The sequence below is a fragment of the Manis pentadactyla genome, chromosome 4 (assembly GCF_030020395.1).
Source record: "Manis pentadactyla isolate mManPen7 chromosome 4, mManPen7.hap1, whole genome shotgun sequence".
Lineage (NCBI taxonomy): Eukaryota > Metazoa > Chordata > Mammalia > Pholidota > Manidae > Manis > Manis pentadactyla.
Genome location: NC_080022.1, coordinates 138,188,075 through 138,213,726, shown reverse-complemented (window position 1 = coordinate 138,213,726; position 25,652 = coordinate 138,188,075). Strand labels below are relative to the sequence as shown.

At 41.3% G+C, this 25,652-nt stretch overlaps 1 protein-coding gene across 2 annotated transcripts; it reads left to right on the top strand.

The window, feature by feature from the left end:
- Positions 1–1,680: 1,680 nt before the first annotated feature.
- TEKT1 (tektin 1) lies at positions 1,681–24,252 on the top strand. Of its 2 annotated transcripts, XM_057501009.1 has the most exons (9): positions 1,681–1,899; positions 2,039–2,519; positions 3,723–3,929; positions 11,921–12,086; positions 14,104–14,232; positions 14,773–14,916; positions 16,672–16,894; positions 23,362–23,558; positions 24,001–24,252. In XM_057501009.1, exons 3-9 carry the CDS (start codon positions 3,740–3,742, stop codon positions 24,206–24,208), a joined length of 1,257 nt encoding a protein of 418 aa, XP_057356992.1. In that variant the 5' UTR covers positions 1,681–1,899; positions 2,039–2,519; positions 3,723–3,739; the 3' UTR covers positions 24,209–24,252. The 2 variants fall into 2 exon arrangements, with proteins under 2 accessions (XP_057356992.1, XP_036752061.2); XM_036896166.2 differs by having other exon boundaries at positions 1,681–2,519.
- The last annotated feature ends 1,400 nt before the right edge of the window (positions 24,253–25,652 follow it).

The window sequence follows — 25,652 nt, the reverse complement described above, 5'->3', positions numbered from 1 at the left end:
CAAAGTCACCAATTTTGGGAAGTAACTACCTTTTAACCTTTCTAAATATGTTTGCTATTGAACTGGGATTCTTAGTTCTGATAAACACCAAAACTCGAAAACAAGAGGTCTTAAATTAACAACAAGCCAAATATATATTTATATAAACAGGTCCATTCTTTCTGAGGAACTTGCTTTCAGATGTGAATTTTTAAATAATAGGTTAGATTTATCATTAGTCTTATGTCATTGTTTTTAATCAATATTAACTTTTATAATATTTTGTTTCATTTTATTTATGTTTATGGTCACTATCATGCAAGTGATACTATTTTCCCATTTATGATAGTGATGTAAAGTATTTTAAAACAATTATGATAGTGATGTAAAGTCTTTTAAAATAATTATGCTGACATGGAAAAATGAGTGTATTTGAACAACAACCTCAAAATAATTTTACAAGTGGTGCACGGATATGCTACAAATTAAGAAGTTGGTATTAGAATGGGAAACATAGCTTTACTCCAACCAACAGAAATCTCAAACTCACTTAAAACCTCAATGCATCTTGTTTGAGTATTTTCCACTTTGATTATAAACTTTGGTTGTATTCTTACTTGTTTAGCAAATTCTAAGCCTTGTGCTGGATATCTGCTTTACATTCCACTATTCCCTACCCATATACTGGTGCCAGATAAACACTCAGTAATTATTGATGATAAGTTGTTCCACATTTCCTCTATTGGACTCATTTCTTTTGCTGGCCTGTGTGTGTACAAAATAAGCTTTTTCATTTGAAAATATTTTCAAATACTTGTAATTACACTTAAAACTCCAGAAAAAACAGCTGGAGAGTTCTTCCTCTCTCCCTTTTTAAAAAAGCATATTGAGACCCAACAACAGCATCCAAGCTTATGCCTTTCAGAGGGCAGGACCCCAGAAGAGGAGAGTGGCTGCACTCAACTTGTAGCGTTAATTCTTTGCTGAGGTTCTCAAAGTTTTTCTCTCTCTTTCCACTCCGCGGGGGAGAAGAAAGGGTTAAAATTTGTATACGGATGTAAAATACAATGGTGATCTATGATCATAATTCATATAGCTAATTTCATGTACTTTTGCCAATTCCGTTGTGTCTCTAACGGTTTCGAGAAATCTTCCCTTCGGTAAACTGGTAGGGGCGGGGCGGGAGGAGACCCGAGGGCCGGGGACTTCAAAGCGAGGGCTGCTCAGACAGAGGCCATTCAGGGTTGGCTCTCCATTAGAAGACGCCCCGCCAGCCGGCAACTGCAGCGAGCCCGCCCTCCCCATGCACTCAGAAGCCGGACCACCTTCTACAGGTGTGCGAATGCAGTGCTGGCGCCGTCTCGGCTTCCTGGGTTGAGAAACCCAGAGTACAGGACCTGATACCAAACGGCGAACCAGCACCGCGGGTGGGAGCAAGGCACAACGCGCTCATTAAGTAGCAGCGCCTCTGAGGGGCGGGGAATATGAACAGCGACACGCGCTCCTCCGCGTGCCATTGGGCAGATGGCTTGTTTAATATTCACGACGCTTCGTGATTCTCCAGGGCACTCCTGAAGGCTCGCAAGATGCAGGATCGGGCTTCAGAGGAAAACCCTCCTCTGACTGGTTGCCTTCGATTGGCTGATGTAAAGGCAAGTGAAGCCATGTGGGCGGGGGATTTGAATACCCATTTTCGGTGTTTCAGGCAGCGTCGACGAGGACCCAGGTCAGCGTCTCCAGGCCGCACTTCTCTCCCACTGTGTAATTCCTTTGTTGTCTATACATTAGTGCTTTGCTAGTGTTACAAACCATAAAGAACATACTGAGCACTGCACTCTTAGCTCGGGAGCTCTAATCCTCTCATTCTATAGATGGAGAAACTACTGCGGACTCAAAGCTCCGCGTCTGGCCTCCGCCCGGGTCTGGAGACGGCCCTCCGCCAAGGGGCGGGCCCGGGGCGCGGATCCTGAAGCCTCCTCCTTTCTCTTCTCTCCTCCTCCTCCCCGTCCCGGCCGCGGCCGCGGCAGCCCCAAGAATCTCTTCTGCCTCCTCCCTGCAGCGCCAGGTTTGTGGCTTTAGAGGTCCGAGGTCGGCCTGCAGCATAGTCCAGTCCAACCCCAATGTACACCTGGGGAGTCTGAGAACCGAAAGAGCACTGTGGCCCGAGGTGACCCAGCCCGCGGTAGGGCCACGGCTAGACGCAAGTCTCCGAAGTCCCAAGCTTGGAGTTTGCTCGTTTGTCTCCTGCTTGGTATCCTGCGTCAGCGTGGCAAGTTGAGACTGCCGCGCATCCGGCCGGCTAGCTCCCAGGCCACATCCCTGTGTCTCCCGGCCCGGGAACTGCAGAAGTCGCGCCTGCGCTGAGCCTTCCTGCGAGGCTGCTTGGTGAAGAACCCGCCCTTTTTGTCCGCGGGACGCGTCACTGGTTGCCATGGAGACTGCGCTTTGGGGACTGTTTACTTCTCAGTTCTGCAAGAGTTCCATTTGGGGGCAAGGAGGCTCCCATCTTGACTTTGTGCAGTATTCTTTGTGGCTCTGAGGTAAGTAAACCACGGCCCCACCCCACCATCCCTTCACTGCAGCCCTTGGCCCTACCGAGAGCCTTGTGCTCTTTGGGATCAGCCCTAATTTAGGTCTAATTCAGCCCTTATTTCGAGTTCTCTGGGGGCTACTCAGGAATTCCTTTCCTGGAATCTTGGGTTACATTTTGAGCCCCCTACTCATGCAAACTTGAGAGAAGCCATGGAGGGACTGCATAGGAGATCCCATGTTGTCTGAGGTGGCTGGAGGGCCTGTGGTGCTCACCTCTCCAAGGTCTGACTCCGGTTTCATCCTTGTATGTTTGAAGGACTTCTGAGATCTGGAGCGCTTACCGGCAGGCACTCAGAGCTTTGGGTGAGGATGTGGATGGGGGCAGGTTTAGCCTTGCCTGAGGAAGGCAGTTCTTACAGTCAGAGTCCTGTGCCGGTGAGGTGGGAAACTTTCTTCTTTCTGTTGCTGCTGGCTTTCTCATGTTCTCTCGTTTTCTTTGTCCTGGGAAGGTTTTGTTTCTTTTATCTGCTGAACGGGCTTAATAACCCAGTTTTCAGCTTGTAGATGTCACATTTGTTCATTTTTTAGAAAACATGCCTGGGTTCATCTAATTGGCAGTATCTACTAAAAGTGAACACTGCCCCAGGACCCAGCCATTCTAAGGAGTCATACAATCTCATGTACATGTGCACCAAAAGACACATAGGAGTATATTCATAGCATTCTCATGGAAATTCTCCACACTGGAAACACAAATACCATAAATAGTAGAAAAGACAGAAGAATTTTGGTATATTTGTACAATGGTATAACTACGCAGCAACAAGAATGAACAAACTACAAGTATATGAACAATAGGGATGAATCTTACCAATGTAATGCTGAGTGAAAGAAGTTAGATACAAAAGAGTACATAGTGTATGGTTTCATTTATAATAAGTTAAAAAATATCAAAACTAATTTATAGTTGTTAAAAGTCAGAATAGTGGTTGCCCTGGGTGGGTGGGGGTGAAGAGTAATGACTGGAAAGAGGCATGAGGGGCTGATAATGCTTATTTCTTCATCTGGGTGCTGTACAGATGTGTTCATTTTGTGTACAGGTTATGATTTATGTGCTTTCTGGTATGTATGTCACACTTCAATAGAAATTGATATTTAAAAAAGGACAAATTGCTTTCAGTGAATCTAAAAAAAAGTCTGCCTTTGATCAGGACTTTGGAAACTTCAAATGGCCAAACTCCTACAACCTCCGCCCAAGTTCCTGCCCTCGGAATGGCACATTGCTAACAAGGACCAGTACCACAGAGCAGAGGCCCAGAGGTCCCGATCTGAGCGCCTGGTGGCAGAAAGCCAGAGGCTTGTGGATGAAATTGAAAAGAACACAAGAAAATCTCAAAGTGATGTGAACAAGAAACTAGGTAAGGCAAAGCACTTGGTTATGTGCAAATTTTTTTGGGTGGGAGGCAAAAGCACTTGGTATATGTGTGAACATTTTTGGGTGGGAGTGTTAAGGTACAGCTCTACTGTCATTTGCATTTCTTGTTCAGGAGTGGCAATATTAGGGAGAAACATGTTTTCTCCAGGTTCTTCTTTTAAGTTCACTGCCCTAAAATAGGGACACGGTAACCCAGGCTAATTTTCAGTCATTCATCATTCATTCTTTTATTGATTTAATGTGTATTCCTTGAGCATCTAAGAGCCTCTGTGGACTAAGCACTGGGACCATCACAGGGAATGATCAGGGACTCCTGGATCGAGGAGGAAAGAGATACAAAAATTAATAATCAGAATATAACTAGTAAGAAGTAGGGGTGGATAGTCACTGGAGAATTGGGAAAGACTTCCTAGAGAAGAATACTGGAGCTGAGTTTTATAGGAAGAGGTATTTTATCTAGATAATTCCATTCTTAAAAACACTAAAGTGTGGTGCCCTTAAATAAGTGAAAGAAAAATAAATATGACATGAAACAGAAAAAAAACTTCTGAAATGCCCAAAAGTGATAAACCAGAGGTCATACACTCAACTGAATTATCAGGGTTGGGCAGGTAACACAGGGCTTGACTAAGACCCCCTAAGACAATAGGGAGTGGTGGAAACTATGGGTGCCTAGAGACCATGTGCTCCATCTAAGGAGGCAGCTGCTACTCAGTTTTAACCTATTTTCCCCAAGAAAGAGTATGGCCCAAGTATTGCTGATGGCCTGATTTTTTTTTTGTTAAAGAAAATCTGAGAAACTCGATTTTTACCCATTTTTTGAATGTTGGCAACTAATTTAATATAACACTGGGCAGGATGAACAAATACATTTATAGATAAAACCTAGACCAAGAGCAGCTAGTTTTTTAACTTTCAATAAACCAAAGCTTCCTTCAGACCTGCAGTGTTAGATGTAGGGCTTCTCTGATGGGTTGATCTTACCCCTGACAGCAGTATATAGGCAGGCCTGTTTTAATAATTATGCAAATAGACAGGTGTTAGAAACAAGGACACACCATTCATTTTTCACAATAACTGTGTTTCAATAGATATGAAAAAAGTTTTCAAGATCTGAACCTTAACTTCATTGATTCATTGACACATTTAAAAACAGACATTACAATGGCATTAAAAATCATCAAATATCTAGGAATAAATCTAATGAAAGATATGCAAGTATTCTATACTGAAAACTATGAACTGTTCTTAAAAGAAGTTAAACTAAATAAATGCAGAGATATATCAGTTAACAGATTGGAAGACTCAATATTTCAAAGATGTCAGTTTTCCAGAAATTAATCTATAGATTCAGTGCAACATCAGTGAACATCTCAGCAAGGTTTTTGGTGACATTGGCAAACAGCTTCTAAAATTCATATCTAAATGCAAAGGGTCAAGAAGCGAATAGCTGTCTTGCAGAAGAACAAACCTGGAAGTCTTTCACTGTAGATTGAAGACCTATTATAAAGCTGTAGTAATTAAGACAGGGAGGTTTAGGCAAGGATAGATTGGCCAATAGAAAATAGAGGCCAGAAGCAAACCCACACATATACAGTCATCTGATTTATGACAGAAGCAGTTCTGCAGTGGAGTGGCAAAAGGGTAGCCTTTCCCATACACTGGTCAATCGGATATTCATAAGGAAAGATTATATCCTGACCCCACCTCACATATATAAAAATATCACATCTAGGTAGAGTATATATCTCAATGGGAAGGGTAAAACAATAAAACTTTTAGTGGAGAACATCTTCGTGACTTGGAGAAGGTAAAGATTTCCTATTTGTCAGCAGGACACACAAAGAAAACAATCATAAAAGAAAAAAATAAACAGGACTATATTAAAATAGAGAACTTCATGTATCAAAATGTCCATTAAGAATGAAAAAGCAACCCACAGAGTAGAAGAAGAGATTCACAATATACATATCTGACAAAGGATTTGTATCCAGAATATATAAAGAACTTTTAAAATAAAGAAGAGAGAAGCAGACAACTCAGTAGAAAAATAGGTAAAATCTTGATAGACACCTTACAAGTGAGGGAATCTAGACAGCCACAGAACATATGAACAGGTGCTCCAACTTCATTAGTCATCAGGGATATGCAAATTAAAATCACAGTTGAGATGCCATTGCATACCTTTCAGAATGGCTAAAATGAAGTGGAGGAGGAGGGGGAAAGGGAGGAGGAGATGAGAAGAAACAAGAAAAAGAAAAATAGCAAGTATTGGAAAGGATGTAGAGCAACTGGCATTCTAGCACATTACTGTGAAAGTGTGAATTGGTATAATCGCTGCTTTGGCAGTATCTACTAAAGCTAACATGCAAATGCTTTGACTTGAGTATTCCACTTTTAGGTGTAGGCCCAACAGAAATTCCTACATATGTTTACCAAAGATATATGCTGCATCCTTCAAAGTAGGGCTGGCTGGAAGGGCCCCAAACTAGACACTATCCACATGCTTATCAACGGTAGAAAGGATAAACAGTGTTATACTACACAGCAAAGAGAATGACTCATTTATACTACGTGCAACCACATAGAGGAACCTTACAAGCTTATCATTGAGTAAAATAAACCAGATACAAACCAGGATATACCATATTGTTCCAGTTATATAACGTAAAATAAAGAAAACAGGAAAAATTATACTGTTAGAAGTCAGCCTTGGTATATGGGAGGAGATAGAAACTGGCAGGGGTCATGAGAGGCCTTCTGGGATGCTAATATTCTGTTCCTTGAATTGGGCTTTGGTTACTGGGGTGTGTTTACTGTGAAAATACATCAGCTGTATGCCTATGACATAAATACTTTCCTACAGGTTTATGATACTTCAATAAAAAGTTAGAAACACTTACTAGGTCCTGCGCTGTGATGATAGAGATATTAGACTGGTGCCTGCCCTTGGGGAGCTTGTGGTCTGAAAGCAGAGATAAGCCAGGTACACAGATACAAGATGTGGTGGGATCTGTTCCATATGTGTGACCCAGATACATCACTGTCAGATGAGAAGAGGGAGCAGTCACTTCCAGCTGGTCTTGTCCAAAGACTGCCTGCTTTCCCGATTCAGTAGTCACTTAGTTGTCACCTGACCTGATCACTACCATGCTGGGTATTTTTGGAATTCCATGACACAAGTCTCTCCTGGTTCATTTCTTTTCTTTCTGGCTGTTTTTACCTCTTCTCTATTGTTGACCCTTCTTTTTTCCATTCATCCCTTATTGATATTCCCTCGTGTTTTTTGTTCTTGGAACTCTTAGCTTTTTCTTTTTTTCCTTCTATACCTTCTTTCTTGATGACCTCACTAGAAATTTTATTACTATCATCTTTGTGCTATTGTTTTGCAAATAGAAATCTTCAGCTCTAATTTCTCATCAGAGCTTCTTATAGATGTGGAGAACTACTCACCATGTCTTTTCACCTAGATGTCCTTCAGGCACCTCAAAATAAGTATATCCCAAACAACTCATTACCTTTCTTCAAACCTTACTTCTGTAGTTCCTTTTTCTGGTTAGTGGGACTGGGATTCACTTATTCACTCAACTAATATTTATTCAACAAATATATCTGACAACTGTGCTAAATGCTTAGGATTATAAAGTGGAAGACAGATACATTCTAGTAAAAGAGAGAAAACACAAGTAAAAGTAACTAAAAAGTAAAGTTACTCCAATGTGTTAGCTTGGACTAATGCAATGTCCATAAAGATAGAAGAGGTTCCATTTGAATCATATGTTGGAGGTAGGTCAACAGGACTTGCTGAAGGATTGGGGCTGGGGGATAGAGCTGTTATCAGGCCATGCTCACTCTGAGGGCTCTAGAGGGGAATCTGTTCCATGCCATTCTTTCACGTTTCTGATGTAGTTGGGAATTTTTGGTGTTCTTTGACTCGTAGATACATCATTCCAATCTCTGCTCCATTGTCACATTACATTCTCTCTGCATCTTTACATGGCATTCTCCTTCTGTGCCATCTGTTTTCTTATGAAGACACCACTCATATTGGATCAGGGACCACCTTAATCTAGTATGACCTCATCTTCATTTGATTACATTTGCAAAGTCCCTATTTCCAGATAAGGTCATATTCACAAAGTCCTGGGGGTTAGGATGTCAAAATATCTTTTGGGGGGACACAATTAAACTCACAAGTGCTTCCCATTGTCTACAAATTAAAGTGTCCTTAGTGTGGCACTGAGAACCTCACTGAACACTTTGTACATGTTTCATCTCTATCTGGAGAGATCTACTCAAGGTCCCAGTTCTGACCATATCAAATGTCTCCTCAATTCTGACTTCTGCTGACCTCCTTCCTTTGAGCCAATGCTGCAGTTTTTACATGATTTTTAGTATGAAATTGTCACACTGAATTGAAATTATTTCATGTCTGCCCCACAGACTGTGAGTAGGGCAGAAGCTGTGTCTTAACCAATGTACCTCCTGGGCCTCATGGCAGTGCCTAGCACGTTGTAGGTCCTCAACAATAAATATATTGGATTTATGAATGAATTTTATCAACAGAAGTCAAAACATATTGTTCTAAGCTAAGGAAATAGCTTGGACAAAATAATAAAGGTGGGATGAACATGGCATTTATGTGGAATAACTAGAGGTCCAAGTTGAGGAGAGGGAACAGTGTACAGGAGAGGGAACAGCAGGATGGAGATGAGAGGGAGATGAGGCTGGACCAAACCTAAGGAAGATCTGGAATTTGGAAGGTTCAGTTCAGTTCAGTTCAGTAGGTAGCCAGTTAGAATTTAGGAGTTAGAGATAGAAATCTGGGCATCATCTCATAATGATAGTAGTACAAGCCAGAGGTGTAGATTAGATTACCCAAAGAACATATTGAAAGAGAAGAGAAGAGGACACAGGATGGAGAGGAGCAAGAGCTGAGTTGGAGATGAAAGTTTAGCACATGGGCAAAAAGATAAGACCAAGTTCATGAATACAAAAGACGAAGGTTTCATGGGTAAGGAAGTCTTCTATTGTATCAGGGGTTGTACAAATGTCAAAGAGGCTGAGAGTTTAACAAAAATGAATTTCAACTGGTGACTTAAATATTAGGGACCTTTGAGATAGCAGATCAACTTGGGGAGTGGAAGGCACGAGGTGAGGGCAGAAGTCAGTTACAAAGTATGAGTGGAGAGACACTGATTTACATGGTGATGAACACATGCATTTATCTTCCTTCTCTTAAAATTCCAACAAAGTGAAAAGCGTGTCTCAAGGATGAGAGAGACAGAGAGAGAGGGAGAGCATGCTGGCTGGGGGACGGGAGACGAAGCAGAAGCAACAGTAGACAAATGATGAAGACAAGATTTTGGAAGTTAGGAAGGAAAAGGTCAAGTGGTAATATACTTAGAGTCCACAGAAAGCCTGGTTGCATAGAGGACAAGAGGCTAACTGATCCATGCTATAGCTTCATGCCACAGAACTTTGAAATACTCAAAACTGGAAGCTTCCAGTTACCTCTGGAGCTGGAAGTTCAGGATAGAACTGGAAATAAGACTGGTTGAAAGTCTTTATAAACGAGTGTCTTCCCCACTGTGACTTTCCTTCACCCCAACAAAAGGCTAAAGGCTAAAGGATTCAATGAAAGTCTACTTGCTGAAAATAATTCTTCTAAGCCTGGTTTCCAGGGCACCGTTATCCAGACTTATACTGTCAGTCAGGAGACTGGAATATTTCTCCACAGAAAACTAAGTGATCCAAATGGAAACGTGTAGATAATAGCATTTGTGGATTCTCCAGGGAAATGTCTGGGCCCTGCCTGATCACTCTAGACAATAAAGCATTCTGGTTGACAAGTCCTGTCCCTGCAGACAGCTTCTGGTCAGTGTTTCAGCATTTTATTCTTTAATATAATCAGACGAGGATCACCAAACATTTGAGGAAAGCTTCTAACACGACAGGCACCAAAACAAACAAACAATGGGACACACAGAAACTAAAGAAACAGTGCACAGAACAAAAGAAAAAATACAGTATAAGACCCTTAAGGTATTTAGAGATGACACCGCATCCATGGAACAGGAAGAAGGGTCTTAAAAAAAGAATAGTCAGAGAACAAGAATGTGTTGTTGGAAATTAAAAATATGAGAGCAGAGCATTTTTTTTTTTGTGGCCCTTAATCCAATCTGACTGGTGTCCTTTTTTTTTTTGTATCATTGATCTACAATTATATGAGGAACATTATGTTTACTAGACTCCCCCCATCACCAAGTTCCCCCCAAATACCCCATTGCAGTCACTGTCCATCAGTGTAGTGAGATGCTGTAGAATCACTACTTTCACTACTTGTCTTCTCTGTTGTATGGCCCTCCCTGGGCCCCCCCCTACATTATGTCAAGAGCAGAGCATTTTTAAAAATCAAAAGAAGGATGGAAAGACAAAGTTCAAGAATTTCCAGGAAGCAGAGAAAAAAGGACAAACTGATAGAAAACAGGAAAGAAAAGAAATGTAGAGGGTCCATCTGAGAGGCTCAGTGTCTACTAGGAATTCCAGAAAGAGCGCAGAGAAAATAGAGGTGAGGAGATCGTCTGTGAAAGAATACCCGAAAATTTCCTAGAACCAAAAGATCGACATTTTAAAATTAAAAGGTCATGCCTAGTGTCTGGCATAGTAATTGAATAAGGTTCACACCAGGGTGGGATTTCAGAACACTAGGAAGACAGAGAAGAAATTCTTGAAAGCTTGTCGGTCACATACAAAGAATCAGGGATCAGAATGGCAGCAGACTTCTCAACAGAAACTCTGGAACCTAGAAGGAAATGAAGCAATGCCATCAAAATTCCAAATGAAAATTACTTACAACCTATAAATCTATACCCAGCCAAATATAATCAAATGATGAGGGTAGACTAAAGGCATTTTCAGACTTGCAAGGTCAGACTTTCGAAAATTTTGCCTTACATGAATTCATTTCTTACGAGGTTCCTGAAGGATGTGCTTCAGCACGTTGAAGGAGTGAACCAAGAAAGAGGAAAAAATGAAATCCAGGAAAGAGGATTCCAACATATGAGAAGAGCAGAGTCTAGAATGTTGGCAAAGCAGTCATAGGATGATAGCTATGCAGCCAACTAGGGAGCAGCCCACCCAGACTGGAGCAGGAAGAGAAAGTGCCCCAGGAGAGAGGATTCTAGGAAAGTAACAAAATCAATAGATTACTTGATGGGTTCAAATATATTGGGAAGATATTTTCAGTTCTGTCAGAAAGTTTGAGGAAACATTGGTAACAGATACACAGAAAGTAAAACAACTATTTGCCCCTCCAAAAACCAAAAAAGTTGTACAAGAAAAAGAAATTGATCGTAGTATGCTACTGGCTCAGGGGTGGTTAACAGTTACATATTTACCATAAATAAATATTAAATTATTATTTAACAAAATCATGATGCAGCTGTCTTGGGAAGATGAAGTGTGTTATATAAGTTGTGTAAGAGCAAATCCTTTTCTTCCTCATAGGAAATTGATAGATAACATTAAAACTGATAGTGGACAAATTGATAGCAGTGTAAGCAAATGCCAGAAGAATAAAAGTCATTGCTTCCAGAAAGTGGGAATGTGTAGGGATGGGCCAGAGAATCGTAATACTTGTAATACTGTTTGAATTTTTAAACACTATACATTTATATCTTGATAGCATTAAAAGTTATTAAAAATAGTGAGCATGGAAGAATTAGAGTCAATGGGTGTAAAATATTCTTTGATTAATTTGGTGTTGAATGTAAGGAGAAATATCTTCCTTCCTTTCTTCTTTCTTTCCTGCTAATAAACACTTAGAAAGATGAAAAGTGCCCCAAGTAGCCCAGCTCTGAGAAGAAATGAATGTGTCTCAGGCAATTTTACAATAGTCTTCCAATTTCTAATCCAAAAATTGGTTGCATTAGGAGTATATTAGCCCTGGTGTAACTTCTCTGTGTGCTTCAGAACAGAGACTTGAAGAAGTCAGGTTCTGGAAGAAGGAGTTAGATGACAAACTTGAGCAGCTTATATATGCAACAGAAGACCTACTCACATATCGGACCAGATTGGAGAACGCCCTGGAGAGCTTCAAAGAACCCTTGCGGATCACTCAGCTGTGCCTTGAATACAGGTAGGAGGAAAGGTTCCTCTAATGAATATTGAGCAGTGAAATGCTAGGTAGTAAAGGCTGACTGTGCCAGGTGGCGGATTAGAATGAGGCAAATAACCATGTGTTCTTTTAAAACCTCCCATGATCTCAGCATGCCCATGGTGCTGGGCGGTGGAAGGAGCCCTGGACTTGGTTCATGTCTAAACTGCTGTGGACTAAACTATGAGGACTAAGTTTGGCTCTGGGTCATCAGAAAACTGCAAAATAATATTAAACGTAAATAAGATATATTTTATTTCTCTCTTACATTTAAGGAGTCTGGAGATGGTTCAGGGTGCATGGTGTGCCAGTGTCAGGGTTCCAGGCTTCTATCTTACTGCTCCACTGCTTTTACTCCCCAAATTACCTTGTGATTCAAGATGGCCGCTGGAGCTCCAGCCATTATGTCTGTGTTCCAGCAAGTAGGAATAATTAGGGTTTGGCATTCACCATTTACATTTACATCCCATTGACCAAAACTTAGTCAATATGGCCACACCACTAGAAACTGGGAAATAGTAGACTTTATTTGAAGCAGGCAGAGAAGATACAGTCACTAGAGGACAAGTCTGTTCCAATACACAGAGCCACACTGAAGTGCTTTGTAATGCAGAGAGCAAACATAGCTTTTAATTAGAATTTTCCTCCTGAAAGTCCCTCTGGAGCAACCAGGCAGCAATCTCCCTGGCCAGATATAGAATTTGTGAAGCAAAGAGAAGTAGCAGGTGATCAAAGAGGCCAACATCCAGTTGGCTCAAGTTTACTCCTAAGGGCGATAATACTGTGGAGATTTCTAAGTTGATTGAGTACGTGCTATTGTGTGCCAGATACTATGTTGCCTGCTTTTCTAGCCCATGTATTCCTTGCCACAACCTTATGAAGTACAAGTAAGTATCCCCACTTCACAGAAGAAACCAAGGCTCAGATCACTTATACAGGGTGTCTGAGTCCACGCAGCTGGTGAGTGCAGAGCCTTCCTCCCAAGCATTGTCATAGAGGGTGGAGGAGAACAAAGGATCGGGCTGGGCTGTGTCTGATTCCATTTTGGGAGTAACATGCCTAGTGGTTAAGAACATGTGTAACCCAGTTCTGTGACACTGGATAAATTACCTAACTCCTCTGAAACAGCTTCCTCACCTGTGCTTGAAGGGTTGTTAGAATATTCATTTGAAAAGCTCAGTTGTGGCATTATTAGTTGTGGGTGGCATTATTATTATTATAAAAGCATTTTTCTGGATTTAAATCCTTGTCCATAAAAAGGATTAAGGTCAAGGAAAGAAACACATCTTTGAAATAAATGCCAAGTCAAAGGACAATGTTCCTAATAAATAGGTAAGGAAACGTCTTCAGAACAGATGGGCAAATTGAGGGGAGAAAGTCCATCTCCCATTTTCAATCCAAGTGACCAATCACTGATTAATTTTTCTTCATTGTGTTTTGGATATTTTGAAGTTGAATAGACACCAACTAATGTACATCCCTGACCACGTCATCCTGACAGATAAGGCCATAATCAAACCAGCTGTCTGGGTGGTTTTATTTATTTATTTTATTTTATTATTATTTTTTTATTGAAGGGTAGTTGACACACAGTATTACATTAGTTTCAGGTGTACAACACAGTGATTCAACATTTATATACATGATAATTCTAGGTACCAGCTATCACCATACCAAGTTGTTACAATATTTTGACTATATTCCTTATGCTATACATTACATCCTGGTTACTTATTTATTTTACAATTGGAAGTGTTTATATATATATATATATGTGTGTGTGTGTATATATATATATATATTTTTTTTTTTTGTGAGGGCATCTCTCATATTTATTGATCAAATAGTTGTTAACAACAATAAAATTCTGTATAGGGGGGTCAATACTCAATGCACAATCATTAATCCATGTCCGGGTGGTTTTAAATGACCAGATGTTAGCAAATGCTGAGCTGCCTCCCTCCATGTGATGGATGACCTGCTGCTTTCTCTGGGTCAGGGAGAAGCGAGTTGGCATCGACCTGGTGCATGACGAAGTGGAACAGGAGCTGATAAAGGAGGCTGAGATCATCCGGGCGGTGATGGCCCTGCTGACCCGCACCTTGGAGGAGACGTCCGAGCAGATCAGGTCTGGCTGTGCAGGGCCTGCTCGCCACATCTTCCCTGGGCATATCTAGAAAAGACAGCATCCACAAAGGCCAGGCTCCATGGCCCAGAAAGAATGGGGTTTAAATCTCCTATGAGCCCTTAGCAAGCCTGAGGTGGCCTGGGGACCCTCAGAATGGGATCGGGACAACCTCTCATACTTGACAGCCGTCCTCTGGTGATGGGTGGAGGTGGAACTGGATTTCACTCCTGATTGTGAACTGGAGAACACTGGAGCCATTCCCTCCCGGGGCTGATGTCTCACATACAGTATGCCACGGTGGTGACATCAGGCAATGTCACAGCTAGAGGGAAGATCCTGAGGTCCAGGCTTGGTGATGTTAATTTGTTACCAAGCATCTAGTGGCATAGTATATTGGGATGGGGGAAAGAGGGGGGGGGATGCAGAGCCACCGTTCTATACAAGATCTAGAGTTAGTGTCATTTTCCGGGGTCTCCCAAGAACCTGTAGTTGCTGCCTGGGTACTCCACGGGGAGAAACCAGTTAACCTTCTCCCTTTAGGCTGAACCGCTCTGCCAAGTACAACCTTGAAAAGGATTTGAAGGACAAGTTTGTGGCCCTGACCATTGATGATGTCTGCTTCTCACTCAACAACAACTCGCCAGACATCAGATATTCTGAGAATGCTGTGAGGATTGAACCAAAGTGAGTGGGCCCCTGGCTGCTGACCTGGCGGGCTCTCTTCCTCTCTGCTATGTAACATCCCAGTGCTTCTCCAACAGGGCAGCTCCTAGTGTGTAGTCTGCAGCAGGCTGGGGGCAAGGAAGAGGCAAAGGCAGGTGCTGAGCAGTGACTCGCCTGGGGTAGGGCTCAGGGGCTCCTTGGTTACCCAGGGTAGGCACCCCCTTTAAGAAAGTCTGATTTAAAATCTCCAAACATTTAAAATGTATTCATTTACCTATTCATGTTTTTAAGAAGAGATGCTAAAAACATGAAGGGCAAGTTAAAAATTTCTCCCTATCTGCCTCTTTCCATTATTACACTCCCTGAGATAACTAATCTATATGTTCCTGCAAACATATGTATACACTCACACACAAATGAATTTTGTTTTGTTTACAAAAATTGGATTATATTATGTACCTTTTCTTTAGCACCTCACTTATGTTTTTTGAACCTTTTTGATGTAAACATACATATAAAAAAGTGTACAAATAATAAACACATAGCCTAATGAACTGTCATTGTATTATCTTCTGCTGTATAATAAGTAGTCCAAAATTTAGCAGCCTAAAACAATAAACATTTACTGTCTCAAAGTTTCTGTGGGTCAGGAACCCAGGCATCACTTAGCTGGGTACCTGTGGCTCATGTCTCATGAGGTCATAGTCAAACTGTCTACTGGACTGCAGTCTCCTCTGAAGGCTCAAATCTGGTGGTGGTGGTGGGGACCCACTTCTAAGCTGACATGGTGATTACAGCAGACCTTGCCTTGGGAGACTTTCCATGGGGCTGTCTCATGACATGGCAGCTGTCTTCTCCCACAGTGAGTGATCCAAGAGAAAGCGAGAGAAAGCAAGCGCCCCCAAGCCAGAAGCCACAGTCTTCTTTTAACCTAAGCCCAGAAATGACATTCTATCACTTCTGTTTCTGAGAAACAAGTTAGTGAGTTCATCCCACAAATCAAAGGGAGAGGAGGATTACACAGAGGTGTGAATACCAGGAGATGGTGGGTATGTGTGGGGACCATCTCGGAAGCTGCCTGCAATCACAGTGAACAATCCCCATGTAACCACCAACCAGGTCAAGAAATAAAATACTACCACTGGTATGGAAACCCCCACCCTGACCTCTTGTTCCATACCCCCTCTCCCCTCCCCAGAGGCAGCTATATTCCTAATTTCTAATAGGTTTGTTTTGCCTGCTTTTGTATTTATTAAATAGCACTATCTATTTTGTGTATATGTCAGTTTTCTTTCTTTGCAGATTATTTTGAGGTTCATCTGTTGTTTCATAAAGCAGTTCTTTGTCAAACTAACAATTCATTCATTTACTTATATCAGTAAGGACACATGGTTTCCTATTTTATTCACTGTATTATAATTTGTTACTATTATTATTTATTTTGATACCCAAATTGTCCCTACCTGTGTGATTCTGACCAAGTTACTCCATCTTTCTGAGCTTCAGTTAACTAGGCCATCATGAGGATTAAATGAGATACTGTCTGTGAAGTGCCATCCCAGATCCTGGCACAGAATAGGTAGGTTTCCCCAAACTGACAGCTATTGCCAGTGACAGACCACAGTTTGTTCTGCCTAGAGATGGGGAAACATTCTGTCTCCTTCTGCTGGTAGAGGTATGCTTAGATTCCAGTGGATTTCCAGGAGCTTGTCCCCTCCCTGTACCTTCTTCCCCAGCCCAAATATGCTGTGAATGAATGTGTGGGTCCTGTTTCAGCTCTGTGAGCCTGGAAGACTGGTTGGACTTCTCCAACACCAATGTGGAGAAGGCTGACAAGCAGAGGAACAACTCCCTGGCGCTGAAGGCCCTGGTGGACCGAATCTTGACCCAGACAGCTAACGACCTGCACAAGCAATGTGACATGGTGGATACGGCATTCAAGAATGGGCTGGAGGAGACCAAGGCTGCCAGGGACAAGCTGGCTACTCATCTGGCAAAGGTGAGCTCCCTGGAGGGAACAAGGAAGACCACATTCAGGTTTCACCATGGAAACCTAGACTGCCCTCTGGGCCAGGCAGCTGGCCTTCTGGACTTGTGATCTTCGGTTAACTAAGGAGTAAAGCTCATACACATCTCTCCATCTTAGCAGCAGTCTGGGCTTTGGGGGACTGGAGTGGACTTTGCCCCACTCTAGGCCTCCTTTGTCAGTCATTGCTGCAAAGAGCTGGCCATCTCCCCACATGGGCCTCAGTTCCTCCTTATGTGACATATGGAGATATTCTTTATGACTCTGAAGTTCCATGAGTTGAATGCAGCAAATTTCTCTAAACCGGGATTCTGGGTGGTTGTCCCTCTCAGTTATCCAGTGGTGTGCTGGTAAAGATTTAGAATTAACTGGCTCTCTGATTTAGAATTAAGAATAGGAATGTTTAAGATAGTCTAACCCAGGGTTCAGCAAACTTAGGCTTTGTGGGCCAAGAGGCAAAATCTAGGATATTCTGTAGGTATTTATATAATAAAACAAAATTTCCATAAAATCTTCATTGCTGAAATTAAAAAAAAATAATAATTGAATATAGTTTTTTGTAATTCAGGTCTACTGATGAAGGACATTCTTGTTTGGGGAGGATGATATCTTGCTCTGTTGGGGTTCAAAGTTAGTGTTTCCCATCAAAATTTATTGGTAATTTAATGTTTATCTGTTAATGCTGATCTTTAATGAGATCTTTATGTATTTCATCTCTGAAATTGTCCTTTCTTTCAGATTGGTACTGCCAAATAATGATAACAATCTATGAGCATATGGTTTTAATTGAATATATTTACTCTTAGAGGGCATTTTATAGAATTCTATTAGACTCTTCTCCTGATATTTGCCTTTTAGCATGTCATTCCATTTCAGAGTAATCACTTCTAGATGTGATGCAGGTAGACATCTTTAATTGCATGGTTAAATCAATTTTGAAATATGGAAATCCTTTGCATTTGCTTTGAGGTCCAAAAAAATACTGCTGGAACTTGGGAAATATGTTTGCTGCAAATGTATGGGGGAAGGGAGGTCTTGCTTCTTGTTTTAACTTTTGATGGCACAGGAAGCCATGTTAACAAGCCAAACTAACAAGCCATGTTAGTTGTTTAAATGACTTTACTGCAGTGTAAGCTTTGCATGTAAGTGCTGTCTTGCCTTGGGATTTTAGGATGGATTCATTAAGAAATATTATTAAGTCTGCGGCAGAAGTGAATTTCAAAAGCCATTCACTATTTGATAATAGTGGTTGAGGGTGGTTCTCTTGGTCAGAAAAATTTCAGTTTTGGCCCTGAGTTAAAAGCAGTCACAAGAAAATTTTTACCAATGTTAAACCTTTGAACTGCTGATTAGTAGAGCAAATTAGGATATTCAGCTTCTGTTTCTCATGAAAACTCAGAGAACTGATGGTGGTCAAATCCATGAGAGTGAATGAAGTTCACTCTTGATTCTACTGGTTCAATTACACATGATAGATACAAATATTTTCTGCAAAATATTTTGTGATGATAATGCAATGAATAGTTTACATTTCCACAAGCCCCACAAGCTCTGTAAATATGTTCAATTAAGCCTCTTTCTGCTCAACATATATTTGTACCATCATTGGCTGAAGCACTTCTTAGCAGATTCCGCTTCAGGTTGTATTGAGTTAGTGTTTGCTCAACTTTTTGAAAATATCCTTGCCTGTAGTCATTTCATGAGACCATTCATAGAGGCTAATTCTTTAATCACTTCAAACTCAGCACTGATTCCTTGAATATACAACAACCGAGCAGTATTGGAACACCTGCCAACTTGTGAAAGCAAAGAAAAACTGCCCAAAATGATGTGCCTGGTTTTTAAATTGACTATTGATGTTGTTCCCTGATGTCCTTAACTCTTCAAGCAACTATTCTTGCAGGAACACTAATAGTCTTAAACAAATTTATATTCTCTGGACACCCTTCCTCAGCTGCTGCAATCAAACATGGTTTAATGAATTCAACATCAGTAAATGGCTTTCCTTGCTTGGTTAGCAAATGAGCTGCTTTGAACCTTACTTTGATTACAGTCTTATTTTCATATTTGTGAGGAAATTCTGCAGGGATGAGATATTGTTTAAATTTCTATTTTTGTCTGATTATTGCTCTCTTGTGAGTTGGGAATATTGTGATGAACACTTAGTCTCCTAATGTTGACTTATGTTATATTCTTTCAGCACAGTTATAATGTTGCATAAGAAGCATGGTGCTTTACTATCTAATTGATTAACAAAACGCACACTTCACTATGCCTTAAAAATGCAACACACAAGGCCCACTTTTCTTGTTTTATCATGGCGGGTATGTGCTGGTAATTAAAAATTAAATCAGAGGTCACTGTATGATGGTAGCATAGCACTCAGTAAGTGGTCAAATTATAACTGTGTCATTTTGGGATTTGTTTGTAGTGCTCTGGGCAGTAGCACAAAACAATGAAGGCATAGCATGCACATTCTGTTGGAACTTCTTAAACCTGCTGTTGTAGCTCAAAAGCAGCCATATATAGATGAATAAGCATGGCTGTATTCCAGTAACTTTTGGACACTAAAATTTGAATTTTATATAATTTCCACATGACATGAAATATTACTATTGTTTTGATGTTTTTCAATGATTAAAAGTGTAAAAAACCTTTCCAGAGAATAAAAAGCCATAAACTAGGGGAAAATATTTGCAAAACACATATCTGATAAGGGACTATTATCTGAATATGCAAAGAACTCTTAGAACTCAACAATAAGAAAACAGCCCAGTTAAAAAATAGACAAAAAAATCTGAACAGACATTCCACCAAAGAAGATATTCAAATGGCAATTAACCATGCAAAGATGCTCAACATCATATGTCACAGAATTGGAAAGGCCACTACGTGCCTATTGAAAAATCCAAAACATTGTTAATGCCAAATGTTGGCAAGGATGTGAAACAACAGGAACTTTCATTCATTGCTGGTGGGAAGGTAAAATGTTAACAGCCTCTGTGGAAGACACTTCGGTAGGTTCTTATAAAACTAAATATATGCATATGGTGCAGCAACCTCACTCCTTGATATTTACCCAAATGTGTTGAAAACTTAGATCCACACAAAAATCTGCTAATGAATGTTTATAGCAGCTTAATTTATAATTGCCAAACTTGGAAGTATGAAGATGTCCTTCAGTAGATGAATAGATAAGCAAATTGTGGTACATCCACACATGGAATATTATTCAGCAATAAAAAAGAAATGAGCTATCAAGCCACAAAAAGCTATGGAGGAACTTCATAGGCATATCACTAAATGAAAGAAGCCAGTATGAGATTCATATTGTATGATTCCACCTCTATAACATTCTGGAGAAGGCATAACTATGGAGACACTCGAAAGATTAATGGTTGTCAGGGTTTCAGATGGTTGGGGGGTGGGTAGGGAAGGAGGGATAAAAAGGAGGAGCACAGGATTTTTAGGGCAGTCAAACCTATTCTGTATGATACTGTCATAGTGGATGCATGTGATTATACTTTTGTCAAAATTCATAGACTGTACAACACAAAGAGTGAACCCTAATATAACTATGAACTTTAGTTAATGATAATGTATCAGTATTGGTTCATCAGTTGTAACAAAAGAACCACAGTAAGCAAGATGTTACTAATAGAGAAAGCAAATGTGATGTGGGAGGAAAGAGGGTACATGGGAGCTCTGTATTTCCCTCTCAGTTTTGCTGTAAACCTAAAAGTACTCTAAAGAAGCCTATTAAGTTTTAAAAAACTCACATTTTGCAGTCTGGGGGATAAACAAAACAAAACACGTGTCAGACTGAATATGGTCCATAAACTATAGTGTGCTGATTCCTGATCTAACCCATAGCATTAGTAGTTTTATTTTAAAGAGTCTATGTATTTTGGATATTTTAAGTATTTGTAAAATTTAAGGGAATTTGGCTGTTTTCAAGATGAACTTGAACATATGTAATTGAATTTTACAATTTAGACTTATAATTTTAAGTTGAAATTATAGCAATTGGAAAAGCAGTATTAAACTATTTAAGAGAACTTAAGAATAATTCTTGCTAGTTTATTAGATTTATGAAATCTTTTAAGAACTCCAGAAGGGCCTGTTTGTTAAAGCAATTCAAGTGTTTTTAAAACAGTTACATATCAGATTTATAAATGCTGTTTAAAACAAATGTTTAAAGGCTTTTAACTAAGTTTGAAGTGGGAGCAACTGTTAATCAAAATTAAATGATTATTAACATTTGCTAAATTTAAAATAGTATAGTATCTGTGAACTGAACTTAAGAAAAGCTTAAGAAATATCAAGGCTTAAGAAGACCAAATGCAACACGTGGACCTCATTTAGATTCTAATTCAAATAAGCCAACTCTTACAAAAATATGGGACAGTTAGGGAAATTTGAACACTATATATTAGATAATATTAAAGAATCATACTTTTGTGTGTGATAAAGGTAGTTATGTTTTTTTTATGATTTCACTTATATGTGTAATTTTAAAATATAAAATAAGTTAACAAAACAGAAATAGGCTCATAAATACAGAGAACAAACGGGTGGTTGCTACAGAGGAGGGGAGTGGGGGAATGGGCAAAATTGGTGAAGATAAAGAGTAACAAACTTCTAATTATAAAATAAGTAAGTCATGGGGATTAAAAGTACAGTATAGGTAATAAAGTCAATAATATTGTAATAAGTTTAGTGAGAGAAGGTAATTACACTTATGGTGAGCATTTGATAATACACATAATTGTTAAATCACTATTTTGTACACCTGAAACAATGTAATATTGTACATCAACTATATTTAAAGTAAAACAAATAAATATAGTCTCCTAGTCTTGTTTAATGGATTCAGCTTCTCTCCCTGAGAATGTGTTATTTGAAATTTTATTCTGTTCCCTAAATTGTCTGTTTTTTTTTTTTTTTCCTTTTCTAGGTGATATGTTTTAATCTCTGACATGGAGATTTCCCAGATAATTCTAATGATCTTGTTTTTTACTGAAACATAAAAGTAATGTACTAGAATCCAAGTAGACATCTGTTGTGTATGGGTTGGACTTATGAAGTAGTGACCTTCATAGTTAGATGAGTACTCATTTATTTGAGCATCTTGTAAATACCATCTTCTTTTTCTACAATCATTCAATTTTATTTTGAGAAAATGTTTCCAGTGTCCTGCATGGGGTTGTATATATACCTAGTTGTCAGCATTTTTACAGATGATGTCATTAAAGCACTGGGGGCCTGTTCAATGGAAGTAGACTTTTCCTCAGTGCCTTATTTTTCAGGATTCTTTCTACTTCTTGGGCAGAGTCTGGAGTCTTTCTGTTTCCTTTGTTGGGATGTGGTGGGGTTGTTTATGTATTTTCTCCTGGCTTGGTGTCCAGCGTCATGAGCTTCGTTAAGCAGGGGAGGTAAAGGCAGCATGCCACGGAAGTTAAGTGGTGACAAGTGTTGTGGCAGAGGAAAAATGAGGTATCCTGAATTTTCCCACCTCAACTGGAACTCTCGCCAGCCCTGGATGGACAGGGCACCTCAGAGGCTGTGGGCTTGCCGGCTCCAGCCGCCGGCCGCGGGGGCGAGAGAGGGAGGGAGTGGCGGGCCTGCGGGGCAGCGGCCAAAACAGATAGTTATGTTAAAAGAAAAAATCTTCATGTCTTAGTAATACATACTCAAGTATTTAAGACTGAAGTGATATAATATCTGGGATTTGCTTTAGATAATTAAGCTGATGGGTGGGGTGGTAAAAGGGGCTTACAGATGAAACAGGATTGGGCAGGTATTGACAATTTCTTAGATTGCCAATGGGCTCATGAGGGTCTGTGAACTATCTTTTGGTGTATGGACATTTCTGTGATACAACGTTGTTGTTTTTAAAGCTTAAGAAATAAATAAAATGTTAAACTAATCAAATATTAACCTAAAAACTCGAGTAACTTAAAAGTTATCTTTCCCGTGCACAAAGCCACAATCAAAAAGAACAACAGAACTCAGATTGAACTGCTTGTTCTTCTTCAGGCTCCAGGGGGCAGAACTGGTGCGAGTGGGCAGAGTAAGAAGGAAGCAGGCAGCTTTATGCTCATGGTACATATGTACTCAGAGCCGAGGTGAACTGGCAGCCTCCAGCCTTTGCTGGGGGCACTCTCCAGGAACTCACAGTATTTGGGAAGGGGATGAGGTGACAGTGGCCTGTCCTGTCCATTCTGTCTGTGAATTTCTAAGGTTGGGTGAGTTACCTTGCCCACCAGCAAGCGCTGCTAAGGGAAAGACATATTAGACTCGTTCTGGTGCCCTGCTTCAGCAGACATCTGAGGTCCCCTCTTCCTAACTTTATGATCACAACAGACCTCCTAAGAGTATCTGCTGTTGAGGTGGATGAGCACAACTGGTCTCATCTCCTCTAATCCTTTGTCGTGAAGGTCATGGAAGAGATTGCGTCCCAGGAGAAAAATGTTACAGTTCTCGAGAAAGCCATCCTTGACCAAGAAGGGCCTGCCAAGGTGGCTCATACACGCCTGGAGACCAGAACGTATCGGCCGAATGTGGAGCTGTGCCGTGATGCCGCACAGTACAGGCTGATCAGAGAGGTGAATGATATCACCCACAACGTTGCAAGGTAGGTTGGTAGCCGGTGGGCAGAGGGCCTGGGTGGCTCCCTTTACACTTGGGCTGTGAACAGGCTGGGTAGTGCCATCTGGGTAAAGCCTGTTGGGCATGAGTACATTTGCATCTGTAATGTTTGAGGGGTTGTTTTCCTCGAGGTCAGTCTCTACTAACTGCAGCCAGTTGCTATTATGCAAGAAATAGATCCCAGTGTTTAAATTTTTCTAAAGAAGCCCACATCCAGATGTTTAGGTAAAGTGTTTACAGTTTTAAATACTGACAGTTTATGGAGTAGGCCTTGTGAATCTGGCCTATGGTCCCCAACTTGAAGTCTCTGTTTTAAAGACGACAGAGGGCGAGGACCTATCAATTTGGCTTCTACCCTGAATACTATCATTCCCCTGGAAAGGGGATGCAGAGAGATAAATGACTCTCTTATGTTTCTCTTCTCTTAGATTAAAGGAAACATTAGCCCAAGCTCATGTGGAGCTGAAAGGGCTGAATCGCAGACAACTGGCTCTGCAGGAGGAGATCCAGGTCAAAGAGAACACCATCTACATCGATGAGGTGCTGTGCATGCACACGAGGAAGTCCATCCCCCCGCGGGACGGGGATGAGCGTGCGGAGTGGGCCGGCGGCCTCCGCCCCGACGCCGTCTGCTGAAGGAGGTCTTTCAGGCCCTCATTAAACCATGTCATAAAACAGTAGTAGAGAACTCTCATGTCAGGGAGGCAGGACCTCCAGGCAGTGCGCCGCTGCTTGGCTGGGATGCCAAGCCTGCCCTGTTGCTGAAGTCTGGGTGCACAGTTCTGTTCTGCTGCTGCTGCTGTGGTTTAACAGTTAAATCCCACGAATTAGCACAGGCCATTCTCACCGAGACTTGCGGCCTGGGGGAAGGTTTAGTTCCTGGGGGAGACAGTTTAGTTCAGGTGCATTTCAATTCAGTAGTGGGGCTGCATCCCTTATTCAGACCATGCCCATCTGACTCTTGAGAGGGGATGCAAACGTTTCCCTTGGCTCTTACTATTCTTTTTTCCTGGAAAACAGAGTGGGGACTGCTGACTTAGGCTCCTGGCTGGCCCATGGGGAAGCCTATCCAAGTCTTAGGAACACAGATGGGAGAGGAGACATCCTGATCAGGAGGAATCCCGCTGGGCCTCTTTGTCCTGGGAAAATGAAGAGGCCAGGCCGGGGCCAAAGGCCCTCCAGCTTCCCAGAGCCTGTCCGGGGGTGGGCCCGGGTCACCAGGGGCCAGGCTGCTGTAGCCTGGGGCACGGGGAGGACATTTCTGGTTCACAGGTGCAGCAGGCCCTGAAGGGCTCCAGTGGACACCTGTGTCAGCTGGGGGGTGGGCGGCTCCGGTGGGAGGAGCTCAGAGTGACACTCAGGAATGGCTGGAGGCACCAGTGCCTCCAGGGCAGGGGTGCAGGCAGCTTGTGGTGGGTGCAGGCCTGTTTTCAGACCCAGTGACTTGTCTCAGGGTCGCCATCCTGGGAGAGAGGAGGGGCCCGGCCTGGGCTCCAGCTGCTGGTAGAGCCTTTCCTCTAGCACCACCGTGTGGAGAGGCTTTCCGGGTTATTTTTCTTTCCCGAATGTAAACATAGTGAGAATTAGTCATCTCTGGGAGTATTTTTCTAAAATAGGTATCAGGAAAGGAAAAGAAAAAAAAAATTACTCCATGGCTAAGAGTGTAGGTTCGGGGTTTCACATACCTGAGTGCAAGTTCTCCAGTAGGACCGACCACAGGTTACTGTGGGGCTGAATGGGCCATTTAAAATAGATCCCCTTACCTGCATGATTTCTGCACAGTTGTACTCAAGACACAGGCTCAATTTTGTGTGATTTTCTTCTTTCATCGTGTATTGCAAATCATTTTTCATGTTGCTGTATCACTTTTATAATTAGTTTAATGATTGCAGGCCTCTTTAAAAATTTCACCAGGACTGTTTCCATATACTTTCTATTTCTTGTCCAAAGAGAGTTGTACTTATAGGTGGCTGCCTTCTGCTGAGTCACAGGTGCTCAAGAATACATCTGGGTGACTGCCAGAGGAAGACCTTTGCTGTGGGAAACTGCTCATCCGATCCTCAGGGTGCTAACAGCGAAG

Excerpts from the sequence above, each read along its gene's own strand:
- TEKT1 (XM_057501009.1), top strand. The coding sequence starts at position 3,740 with ATGGCCAAACTCCTACAACCTCCGCCCAAGTTCCTGCCCTCGGAATGG. Across the intron at positions 3,930-11,920 it reads TGATGTGAACAAGAAACTAG|AACAGAGACTTGAAGAAGTC; the intron begins GTAAGGCAAAGC and ends TGTGTGCTTCAG. Across the intron at positions 16,895-23,361 it reads TGGCTACTCATCTGGCAAAG|GTCATGGAAGAGATTGCGTC; the intron begins GTGAGCTCCCTG and ends TTTGTCGTGAAG.